The sequence below is a fragment of the Lolium perenne genome, chromosome 6 (genome assembly GCF_019359855.2).
Source record: "Lolium perenne isolate Kyuss_39 chromosome 6, Kyuss_2.0, whole genome shotgun sequence".
Lineage (NCBI taxonomy): Eukaryota > Viridiplantae > Streptophyta > Magnoliopsida > Poales > Poaceae > Lolium > Lolium perenne.
In genome coordinates this window covers 183276661-183289750 of record NC_067249.2, presented here as the reverse complement: position 1 = coordinate 183289750, position 13090 = coordinate 183276661, and the positions used below count along the sequence as shown (strand labels likewise).

The 13090-nt window shown below is 43.4% G+C and overlaps 1 protein-coding gene across 1 annotated transcript; it reads left to right on the top strand.

Moving 5' to 3' along the window:
- Window positions 1-410: 410 nt before the first annotated feature.
- LOC127309422 (uncharacterized) lies at window positions 411-1414 on the top strand. The gene is made up of 3 exons (XM_051340290.2): window positions 411-627; window positions 710-983; window positions 1067-1414. Exons 1-3 carry the CDS (start codon window positions 489-491, stop codon window positions 1287-1289), a joined length of 636 nt encoding a protein of 211 aa, XP_051196250.1. The 5' UTR covers window positions 411-488; the 3' UTR covers window positions 1290-1414.
- Window positions 1415-13090: the final 11676 nt, after the last annotated feature.

Here is a 13090-nt window from a genome sequence, read left to right as displayed (position 1 = left end):
ACAACCAGAACATATACATTTCTATAAAAACGATACTCCTATATATTTAACATCCACAAATTAATTTTTCCGCATAGAGGAGTCTTGAGCCCCGAATTGCATTTCGGGTGTTCATTTCGGATAGAGTAAAAAATATGCAGATAAGGCGAGCAGCCGCCACTCTGTAGCAAGAATAGCAAGCGACCAGGTTCGAGAATTCCTTGGAACCTTTGCCCGAAACCGGGACGGCAAGGCACACAGAAACGGCAGGACGAGGCCCGCCTCCCCAGTGCCGCTCCAATCCACTCCATCCTCCAACCGCAATATGCGGCGCATATTCTCCCGGGGATCCCGCGTGCTCCTCGTCCACCGCTCGCGCCCATTCCCCAACGGCCCAGCCCACCGCCGCGCCATGCCACCGTCCCACGTCAGCCCACGCGGATCGGATCGCCATTTAAACGCTCTCCTCTTGCTGCTCCCACCATTGCAGTTCGCACACACAACACATCATGGTCGGTACCGTTGCCATTGCCAAGGACGTGGCCGCCGAGCCGGAGCTGCTGCTGGACCGCAGCCGGGCCATCACCGTGCAGGGCGCCGACAAGCGGGGCCGCGCCGTCGTCAGGATCGTCGGCAAGTACTTCCCCGGTGAGTTCCGGTCTCTCGTCCAGGACGCGCTTGTCTTGTCTCTGTAACTGACGAGCTCCCCGTTTCTCTGTGCGCGACGCAGCGCGCGCGCTGGGCGGGCGGGCGGAGGAGGCGCTGAGGGCGCACCTGCAGAGCCGGATCCTCCCGGAGGTCGGGGAGCGGGAGTTCGTCGTCGTCTACATGCACTCCCTCGTCGACCGCGGCGACAACTGCCCCGGCCTGGGCGCCGTCCGCGCGGCCTACGAGTCCCTGCCGCCCGTCGCCAGGGACCGGCTGCGCGCCGTCTACTTCGTGCACCCCGGCCTCCAGGCCCGCCTCTTCTTCGCCACCGTCGGCCGCTTCCTCTTCAGCTCCGGGTACGGCGCACCTGATCACTGATCACCCGTCTCTCCATCCAACGTCTGTCACCGGTGTTGTTCACCAAATTTGGTTCTTGCAGGCTGTACGAGAAGTTGAGGTACATAAGCAGGCTCGAGTACCTGTGGGCGCACGTGGAGAAGACGGAACTGGAGGTCCCGGAGTGCGCGCGCCGGCACGACGACGAGCTAGAGCGACGCCCGCTCATGGACTACGGGATCGAGGCCGCCGACCGACGCTGCATGTTCGACGCAGCGTCCATGGACACCTCCGCGTCCCTGCACTCGCTCCGCTGCATCTCCTAGTACAGGGCATCGCGCGATTGCTTCAGCGTCCGGCTTTGGTGTAGCAGGCTGCTTGATCCATGTTTGCTACTAGAAAGGAAAGCTGTACAAATTAGTATTAGTGAGACTATAGGAGATAATAAAGAGATCGGTAATTCGAAATCTTTCTGGCTGCTCTTTCTCCGCTAAAAGAACATGCGGAATTGCTCTTTCAAAACAAGAGAAGCTCTTCTGCTGTACTTTGGGACTTTTTGGACTCTTTTAACCTTATATATAAAAAATAAAAATATGCGAAACTGTTGAAATATTGGGCCCATACTAGATTTCAGATTTCCCTATAAATCTCAAAGCCCACATAGTGGCAGCCTTGTGAGTTTGAGCCCAAGTTGGTGGCAGCTCACTAGGGAGTGGCAAGAGGTGGGAAGTTTAGTCCCACATGGAAAATTGGGAGGAAGTTGGACCACCTTATAAGGTGGGTTGTTCCACCACTAGTAAGTGAGTAAGAATAGGAGTGGTTCATGCGTGCTCCTCCTCCTCCTCGCTCGTCTCGACTCGACTCGACTCGACATGTCACGTCACGTCACGACGCGCGCCGCGCTCGTGGTGAGTGGATTGAGCCGAGACTTTCCTTTCTTTTTGCAGTTCAGGAAAATGAATAGATTCCTAGACGGACGCGTCACAGTTAGTCGGTTCGGGTCGCTCCCGGACCGTTGACTATCTGTAACCGACTCGAAACGTGTGTGCGACGTGGGCGTGCCCCACGTTGCCTAGGGTTTCCTGAGCCTATATAATCTCCTGCCCGGCTACCGCAGAAACACATCTAATACACGAGTTAGGGTTTCCATCTCTCTCTGCTTGTGCCGCCATCGTAGCCTACTCCATCCCGCGCGCCGACGTGCATCGGCGAACGGGAGAGCAGGTCTCCGGAACCGCTCGTCCTTGCGATCCTGTACGGGGGAGGGCGAATTAGGTTTTTGGGAAGCGCTCTGCGCGACTGCTCAAGCTCTTCATCACGGGTCGCCTTCCGTCCAAGTCGGGCGGTGCTGCCTACCGTCGTCTTCAACGCCGTCTACTTCGACCCGTCGTCCCCGTCGTCAACAACGTTGTCATCAACAACGTTACTGCTGCGACATCGTCTGCTACACCTTCACCGCCACCTCCACCAGATCGGTACGTGCGACATATCTCGATCTGTTTAGCGATGGATGTTGTACTGTTTGCTCTGCTACTGTTCATGTTGATCACTGCATCTAGTATGTTAGAGTTTCACATGTTAGTAGTTACTATCGTCATGCTTAATATTCTGGAATTAATCATGGAAATTGTACCTAATTATCCAACAGAAACCACTAATCTTTTTCTTAAAACAAGAGAGGCTCCTTCCTTCCCCGGTAAAAGAACAAGGGAATTGGTTTTTTAATGGATTAGACAAACAAGCTAGAAAATAGGCGTGACTATTTCTCAGTCGACTGAGAACTAACTTCGTTCTTAGTCAATATGATGTTATTAAATTTCAGTTGCAACATGAGTCGTAACTCATAACTAGTACGAATCACGATGCAAATCAAATGGTGTAAGACTTGACTAAGCACAAACTTAGTTCTCAGCTATCTAAGAACTAGCAAATCCCTAGAAAATATGAAGGGCTCAATTCCCAAATTTAAAAAACAGTGAAATTTCTCTTTCAAAAGGGACTAGACAAACAAGTCAAAAAAATATGAAAGGCTCCTTCCCTAAATATGAGATATTGGATATCGAGAAGGAGGCAATGCTGACTATGGTTTGTTCTCTCTTGGAACGTGCGTCTGTGCTTTATTAGGTGTGGGTCTGGTCAGCTTTGCCTCGCTAGCCATTCGGGATCAGCTTGTAGAACGTAGCCCTCATGCACTTGATGATGAAGAGGATGAAAATGCAATATTTAGTTTGGTTCTGTCATGATGAAAGCTTTGTATATGCCCTCACCAACGTTTGCTAAACAATTTACAAACATTTAACAAACAATTCAACATATACATGACATCATCAACTCAATCGTAGACATTACCCATATTGGATAACGTAAGAGTCACAAAGATTGTTGAGTCGACTCACATAGTCCATCAAATGTTCGAATTGATTACATAGTCTATAAGGTCACATCCATTGCATAGTACATCAATGTACACGAGACAAATCGACAACATGGTGACAAGTTCGGAAAGAGACTTAAAAACATTTAACACTGCCAAAACATGTATATGCCCACCATTGACAGCATCCATGGGGCAGAACTATAAGATGAAAACAATTACTCAAATGTTTCCATAACTTCAAAATAATGACATCTAATATCTATAAACTCGGAGTTTGGTACAAATATTAAGCTGAACAAGGCACATGTATATAATCTACGGTTTAGCATCCAAATTGTAGAAGAGTACTAACCGGGTGGGACGATGAAGTTCTCCATGAGGAGGATTGGTCTTTATGTAGAAGGACCACCTCTAATGTCATTTGATCCACTTGATCTATCTATGACTAAGCAATAGATTGTGAGTAAAAATATATATGCAGAGGAATAGCAATGATTGGTTATTACAAAGTTTGAAAAGCACTAGCCGGAGTGTTGGAGCACATGAAGCACGGGATGACATCTCTAGTATCGGTGAAAGAGAATTACTATACTATTAATTTTGAAGTGGTAAGGTTATATTTAGAAAAGAGTAAGACTTTTATATGTAAGTACTAAAAACCCCGAATCTTTTCATCACGTAGTCTTGTCATCTTTCTCATCTTCGAACTGTTCTCTTTTTTGTTTATCTAATTCTGAACAGACATTTCACGCTTCTCAAATCATTGTTTTTTCTTCATTCATCTAGTTGGTTCTTGACTAGATTTATGTGCAACATATTTATCAGGGGCACGCATTAGGCCAACACATTAACTCTAGAACATAACAGGGCATTTTATTTGTCACAATTTGTTGTCATGATTCTATCTTGCTGATGAGATCGAAGTAAAGCACTACTGTGCATACATTTCATAGAGGGAACCACATAGCTTCTCAGACAAGAATATATTACAAAGCATTTTGATTCACAAGCATGTTAATTTGAAAAGCTTAATTGCATTGCATAACTAGATTCATCATGCTCCAAGATTCAATTAGCAGCCACAATTACTCAATCTGAAATGACCCAAGGAGGGGCTCGAAGACATTAATGGTATGGATGTCAACACGTCCTTTAGTTTTAGCTCCCACTAATGAGCCACATTTAATTTATCGCATTGACCTTGGAAACATCAGTATGAAATGTGTTTATTTTTTCTCCTATCCTTCAGAGTTTGGTTTTGTGTTAATAAAATTGTATTCCAAAGTCGTTTACACTAAACCTTTGTACTCCTATATAAATCTTTTTTCATACCATCATCTTAATTACTATAATCCCATTATGTAATATAATTAACAAGATAAGGTGATGACTATGATGCAAAAATATTATGCACAATATTATTGTTGTCTAATTGTAAGGTTTGTTATCATAAGACACTTGCGATGAATTGTAGACATACATAATTGTAGTATTTTTTAACAAGATTTTGTTTAAGACATTACTGAATATATAATTTTAAGTGGACAAAGTTGTATGTCCTTATAGAATATTTGTACCATTCAAATGTATGTATTTATTTGTTTTCACATATCCTTCAATACCTTTGTCGATAGATCTAGATGTACATGTCTATAAAATATCTTGAGCCTAAGGTGTATGATTGTCCAATTCACGTGTAAATAAGAGTAATGCTACACTTACAGAAAAGTTGTTACGGAATTTCTTACGGACATCATCAACCAGGGTACAACATCCGGACGTGGCCCGTGATTTAAAGGGAGAAATAAAAGTCAGCCAACCAATTCACGACACGTCCGTCCGTAGAAGTCTCCGTAAGCCAACTCGTTCGTATGTCTAGGATTATCGTGTAAATAAATACATATAAGTTTAGCATGTCTCTACAAGCGGCTTGTCTTTGTTTATTGTTATAACCCTCATCCCGGTGGAGACTGTTAATGTTTCCTGTTGTGGGTGTTGGTGTCTTATACCAACAATACTTAACATGCGTTAGCATACGCACGGAGATATATGGATTTAGACACGAGACACATGTTACGATGGAGTTCCTCTAGACACATAGGTAATGACCTTACTTCTGTTTGCCACCTTCGGTTGTTTTCTCTTCAATTCTGGGTCTGATCAATGATGCATCTGATCCATCAATTGTACTATCTCGATCCAACGTATATCACCAAACTGAAGTTTAGGAACATGAGCAGACTTCCTGCGGGCGCACGTGAACAAGACAGAGTTGGATGTCCCAGAGTGCCTGCGCCATCACGACGATGAGCTCGAGCGCCACCTGCTGCCTACCGTCGTCTTCAACGCCGTCTACTTCGACCCGTCGTCCCCGTCGTCAACAACGTTGTCATCAACAATGTTACTGCTGCGACATCGTCTGCTACACCTTCACCGCCACCTCCACCAGATCGGTACGTGCGACATATCTCGATCTGTTTAGCGATGGATGTTGTACTGTTTGCTCTGCTACTGTTCATGTTGATCACTGCATCTAGTATGTTCGAGTTTCACATGTTAGTAGTTACTATCGTCATGCTTAATATTCTAGAATTAATCATGGAAATTGTGCCTAATTATCCAACAATCCAAAAACCTAATTGTAGGCAATTTCCTGAGTTAACTATGGCTGGTTTTGCTGATGCACTGAGGCCGGATAAGTTTACCGGTGTGCACTTTAAGAGGTGGCAGATTAAGGCCACGCTCTGGCTTACTCATCTGAAAGTATTCCAAGTTAGTAACAGCTTACCTGAAGGAACTATATCTGACCAAGATCAGAACAAGTTCAAGGAAGACAATACTCTCTTCGTCGGATGTGTTCTGAGTATTCTTGTTGATCGTCTATGTGATGTGTACATGCACATAGTAGACGGTAAAGAGCTCTGGGATGCACTGAATGCTAAATTCGGTGCAACCGGTGCTGGCAGTGAACTGTACATCATGGAGAGCTTCCACGACATCAGGATGGTGAACAACCGTTCTGTAGTCGAACAAGCTCATGAGATACAGTGCATTGCGAAAGAGCTTGAACTCCTTAAGTGTGCCTTACCTGACAAGTTTGTGGCTGGATGCATCATCGCTAAGTTTCCCCCTTCATGGAGGAACTTTGCCACAACTCTCAAACACAAGAGACAGGAGATATCAGTTGAAAATTTGATAGCGTCTCTAGATGTTGAGGAGAAAGCTTGGGCTAAGGATACTACAGAGAAAGGAGAGGGTCAGTATAGCGCCAACATGGTGCAGAAGAAACCCTATAGCAAGAATAAAGGGAATAACAAGCCCTCCTTCAATAAGCCTATGAAGACTACAACCTTCAAGAAGAAGAAGATGATAAACAAAGCAGATCTGAGCTGCTTTACCTGTGGAGAGACTGGCCACTTTTCTAAGGACTGTCCAGAGAGGGCAGACCGCAAGAAAAAGGCGAGGTAAGTCAACACGGTGACCGCTAGCAATGCTGATGGGTACGGTAATCTCTTTACTGTTCTTTCGGTATTTCAATCTCCATGTTGGTGGATTGATACAGGTGCTAATGTTCATGTGTGTGCTGACATATCCATGTTCACTTCTTACCAGGTCGCCTGAGATTCTTCCGTCTTGATGGGGAATGGGTCACATGCTTCTGTTCGTGGTGTTGGCACGGTAGATCTGAAGTTCACTTCGGGGAAGATCGTGCAGCTGAGGAACGTGCAGCATGTCCCTACTATGAACAAGAATCTCGTTAGCGGCTCCCTTCTATGCAGAGATGGGTTTAAGGTTGTTTTAGAGTCGAATAAAGTAGTTGTTTCCAAGTTTGGACAATTTATTGGTAAAGGCTATGAGTGCGGAGGCTTGTTCCGCTTTTCGCTTTCTGATTTCAGTAATAAGTCTGTGAACCATATTTGTTGCAATGTTAGTGATGATACCAGTGTTTGGCATTCTCATTTATGTCACATTAATTTTGGTTTAATGTCTCGGCTATCCAGTTTAAGTTTAATTCCGAAGTTCACCATTGCCAAAGGTTCTAAGTGCCATAGTTGTGTGCAATCAAAGCAACCTCGGAAGCCTCACATGGTGGCCGAGGAGAGAAACTTGGCACCTCTAGAACTCATACATTCTGATCTATGCGAGATGAATGGTGTGTTGACAAAAGGTGGAAAGAGATATTTCACGACATTGATTGATGATGCGACTAGATTTTGCTATGTTTATTTGTTGCGAACTAAAGATGAAGCTTTAGACTACTTTAAAATTTATAAGGCCGAAGTTGAAAATCAACTAGAGAGAAAGATCAAGCGTCTTAGGTCGGATCGTGGTGGTGAATATTTTCCTAAAATCTTTGATGAATTCTGTGAGGAACATGGCATTATTCATGAGAGGACGCCTCCCTATTCGCCCCAATCAAACGGGGTTGCCGAGAGGAAAAACCGCACGCTGACTGACTTGGTGAATTCCATGTTAGCCACTGCTGGTTTATCAAAGGCATGGTGGGGGAGGCTTTGTTGACTTCATGTCATGTCCTGAATAGAGTTCCTAACAAGAATAAAGATAAAACCCCTTACGAGGAGTGGGCTGGGAGAAAACCATCACTTTCATATTTGCGCACATGGGGATGTTTGGTGAAAGTCAATATTCCAATTACAAAGAAGCGCAAACTTGGACCAAAGACAGTGGATTGTATCTTTCTAGGTTATGCTCCACGGAGTGTAGGATATAGATTTTTAGTAGTTCAATCTGAGGTACCTGATATGCATGTTGATACTATTATGGAATCTCGTGATGCAACATTTTTTGAGAATATGTTTCCTATGAAAGATAGCATAGCATTGCTAGAATTTCTACTGAGATAATTCCTGAGTCTAGTACATCTAATGATTATTTTGAACAATCACATGAGAATGTTACTGAGAAGGATGACAATGAAGCTCCTAAACGGAGCAAGAGATGAAGGATTGAAAAATCCTTTGGTGATGATTTCATTGTGTACCTTGTGGATGATACTACCACGTCCATTGCAGAGGCATATGTATCTCCAGATGCAGATGACTGGAAAGAAGCTGTCCATAATGACATGGACTCGATTCTTTCTAATGGAACTTGGGAGTTGTCAGAACGACCCCATGGATGCAAGCCTGTAGGCTGCAAATAGGTGTTCAAGAAGAAGCTAAGACCTGGTGGTACTATTGAAAAGTACAAGGCGCGGCTTGTAGCGAAAGGCTACACACAGAGAGAAGGTGAAGATTACTTCGACACCTATTCACCTGTCGCTAGACTTACCACCATTCGAGTACTACTATCCATGGCTGCCTCCTATGGTCTTATTGTTCATCAAATGGATGTAAAGACAGCTTTCCTTAATGGAGAATTGGAAGAGGAAGTCTATATGGATCAGCCTGATGGGTTTGTAGTAAAAGGTGAAGAAAGAAAGGTGTGCAAGTTGCTGAAATCTTTATATGGCCTGAAACAAGCACCTAAGCAATGGCATGAGAAGTTTGACAGAACTTTAACTTCTGTAGGCTTTGTTGTCAATGAGGCTGACAAGTGCGTTTACTATCGCCATGGTGGGGGCGAAGGTGTTATACTATGTTTGTATGTGGATGATATTCTGATCTTTGGAACAAACATGAAAGTAATACACGATGTCAAGTCTTTCTTGTCAAAGAGCTTTGATATGAAGGATCTGGGAGAAGCTGATGTGATTCTGAACATCAAGTTGATTTAGAACGAGACTGGGATTACTCTAACGCAATCCCATTATGTTGAGAAGATCTTGAGCCGGTTCGGCTATATTGATAGCAAGTCTTCTCCAACACCTTATGATCCCAGTGTGACACTACGCAAGAACCAGAGGATTGCCATAGATCAATTGAGATATTCTCAGATCGTTGGCTCACTCATGTACTTAGCGAGCACGACTAGACCCGACATCTCTTTTGCTGTTAGCAAGTTGAGTAGGTTCATGTCAAACCCGGGTACTGATCATTGGCATGCTCTTGATAGGGTCATGCGCTACCTATGTGGTACAATGAGTTATGGGATTCACTATTCAGGGCATCCAGCTGTGCTTGAAGGATATAGTGATTCGAATTGGATCTCAGATGTAGCTGATCTGTACGCCACAAGTGGGTATGTATTTACCTTTGGAGGTGGCACAGTGATACGTCTCCGACGTATCGATAATTTCTTATGTTCCATGCCACATTATTGATGTTATCTACATGTTTTATGCACACTTTATGTCATATTCGTGCATTTTCTGGAACTAACCTATTAACAAGATGCCGAAGTGCCGATTCTTTGTTTTTCTGCTGTTTTTGGTTTCAGAAATCCTAGTAAGGAAATATTCTCGGAATTGGACGAAATCAAAGCCCAGGGCCTATTTTTCCACGAAGCTTCGAAGTCCGAAGGAGAGACGAAGAGGGCGACGAGGGGGCCACACCCTAGGGCGGCGCGGCCCCCTTGGCCGCGCGGCCCTGTGGTGTGGGGCCCCCGTGCCGCCTCTTGACCTGCCCTTCCGCCTACAAATAGCCTCCGTGACGAAACCCCCGCATCTGAGAACCACGATACGGAAAACCTTCCAGAGACGCCGCCGCCGCCGATCCCATCTCGGGGGATCCAGGAGATCGCCTCCGGCACCCTGCCGGAGAGGGGAATCATCTCCCGGAGGACTCTACGCCGCCATGGTCGCCTCCGGTGTGATGTGTGAGTAGTCTACCCCTGGACTATGGGTCCATAGCAGTAGCTAGATGGTTGTCTTCTCCCCATTGTGCTATCATTGTCGGATCTTGTGAGCTGCCTAACATGATCAAGATCATCTATTTGTAATCCTATATGTTGCGTTTGTTGGGATCCGATGAATAGAGAATACTTGTTATGTTGATTATCAAAGTTATGCTTATGTGTTGTTTATGATCTTGCATGCTCTCCGTTACTAGTAGATGCTCTGGCCAAGTAGATGCTTGTAACTCCAAGAGGGAGTACTTATGCTCGATAGTGGGTTCATGCTGCATTGACACAGGGACGATGTGAGAAAGTTCTAAGGTTGTGTTGTGCTGTTGCCACTAGGGATAAAACATTGATGCTATGTCTAAGGATGTAGTTGTTGATTACATTACGCACCATACTTAATGCAATTGTCTGTTGCTTTGCAACTTAATACTGGAGGGGGTTCGGATGATAACCTGAAGGTGGACTTTTTAGGCATAGATGCAGTTGGATGGCGGTCTATGTACTTTGTCGTAATGCCCAATTAAATCTCACTATACTCATCATGATATGTATGTGCATGGTCATGCTCTCTTTATTTGTCAATTGCCCAACTGTAATTTGTTCACCCAACATGCTGTTCGTCTTATGGGAGAGACACCTCTAGTGAACTGTGGACCCCGGTCCAATTCTCTTTGCTGAAATACAATCTACTGCAATACTTGTTCTACTGTTTTCTGCAAACAATCATCTTCCACACAATACGGTTAATCCTTTGTTACAGCAAGCCGGTGAGATTGACAACCTCACTGTTTCGTTGGGGCAAAGTACTTTGGTTGTGTTGTGCAGGTTCCACGTTGGCGCCGGAATCCCTGGTGTTGCGCCGCACTACATCTCGCCGCCATCAACCTTCAACGTGCTTCTTGGCTCCTCCTGGTTCGATAAACCTTGGTTTCTTTCTGAGGGAAAACTTGCTGCTGTGCGCATCATACCTTCCTCTTGGGGTTGCCCAACGAACGTGTGAAATACACGCCATCAAGCTCTTTTTTCTGGCGCCGTTGCCGGGGAGATCAAGACACGCTGCAAGGGGAGTCTCCACTTCTCAATCTCTTTACTTTGTTTTTGTCTTGCTTAGTTTTATTTACTACTTTGTTTGCTGCACTAAATCAAAATACAAAAAAATTAGTTGCTAGTTTTACTTTACTTGTTATCTTGTTTGCTATATCGAAAACACAAAAAAAATTAGTTTACTTGCATTTACTTTATCTAGTTTGTTTTATTTACTGTTGCTAAAATGGCCAACGCTGAAAACACTAAGTTGTGTGACTTCACAACCACAAATAATAATGATTTCTTATGCACACCTATTGCTCCACCTGCTACTACAGCAGAATTCTTTGAGATTAAACCTGCTTTACTGAATCTTGTCATGAAAGATCAATTTTCTGGAATTAGTTCTGATGATGCTGCTGCCCATCTTAATAATTTTGTTGAACTATGTGAAATGCAAAAATATAAAGATGTAGATGGTGATATTATTAAACTAAAATTGTTCCCTTTCTCATTAAGAGGAAGAGCTAAAGATTGGTTGCTATCTCTGCCTAAGAATAGTATTGATTCATGGACTAAATGCAAGGATGCTTTTATTGGTAGATATTATCCCCCTGCTAAAATTATATCTTTGAGGAGTAGCATAATGAATTTTAAACAATTAGATACTGAACATGTTGCTCAAGCTTGGGAAAGAATGAAATCTCTGGTTAAAAATTGCCCAACCCATGGACTGACTACTTGGATGATCATCCAAACCTTCTATGCAGGACTAAATTTTTCTTCACGGAATTTATTGGATTCAGCTGCTGGAGGTACCTTTATGTCCATCACTCTTGGTGAAGCAACAAAGCTTCTTGATAATATGATGATCAACTACTCTGAATGGCACACGGAAAGAGCTCCACAAGGTAAGAAGGTAAATTCTGTCGAAGAAACCTCTTCCTTGAGTGATAAGATTGATGCTATTATGTCTATGCTTGTGAATGATAGGACTAATATTGATCCTAATAATGTTCCATTAGCTTCATTGGTTGCACAAGAAGAACATGTTGATGTAAACTTCATTAAAAATAATAATTTCAACAACAATGCTTACCGGAACAGTTCTAGTAACAACTATAGGCCATATCCTTATAATAATGGCAACGGTTATGGTAATTCTTATGGGAATTCTTACAACAATAATAGGAGTTCACCCCCTGGACTTGAAGCCATGCTTAAGGAATTTATTAGTACACAAACTGCTTTTAACAAATCTGTTGAAGAAAAGCTTGGGAAAATTGATATACTTGCTTCTAAAGTCGATAGTCTTGCTGCTGATGTTGATCTTTTGAAATCAAAAGTTTTGCCTAATGAGAATCATCATAATAAGATTGTTACTACAGCAAATGCCATTCAAGTTAGAATTAATGAGAATATAAGATTAATGGCTGAACTGCGTGCTAGGTGGGATAGAGAAGAAAATGAAAAACTAGCTAAAGAGAAGAATATAGCTAAAGTTTGGACTATTACCACCACTAGTAATGCTAATGCTACACATGTTGCTGCACCTCCTACTAATACTAATAAAAGAATTGGTGTTAGCAATGTTTCCACTTCGAATGCAAAGCGCGAAAAACTGCCTGAAACTGCTAAAACTGCTGAAACTGCCTGTGATAAAGCTGCTGAAATTTTTTCCAACATTGGGGATGATGATCCCATTGCTTTAGATTATAATGGTTTGAATTTTGATGATTGCCACATCTCTGAAGTTATAAAGTTCTTGCAAAAACTTGCTAAAAGTCCTAATGCTAGTGCTATAAATTTGGCTTTCACGCATCATATTACAAATGCTCTCATAAAAGCTAGAGAAGAGAAACTAGAGCGTGAAGCCTCTATTCCTAAAAAGCTAGAGGATGGTTGGGAACCCATCATTAAGATGAAAGTTAAAGATTTTGATTGTAATGCTTTATGTGATCTTGGTGCAAGTATTTCTGT

Bases quoted from the DNA above. Each gene is read 5' to 3' on its own strand.
- LOC127309422 (XM_051340290.2), top strand. From the start codon at position 489: ATGGTCGGTACCGTTGCCATTGCCAAGGACGTGGCCGCCGAGCCGGAG. The intron at 628-709 runs GTGAGTTCCGGT...TGCGCGACGCAG, and splicing joins CGTCGGCAAGTACTTCCCCG to CGCGCGCGCTGGGCGGGCGG. The intron at 984-1,066 runs GTACGGCGCACC...TGGTTCTTGCAG, and splicing joins CGCTTCCTCTTCAGCTCCGG to GCTGTACGAGAAGTTGAGGT.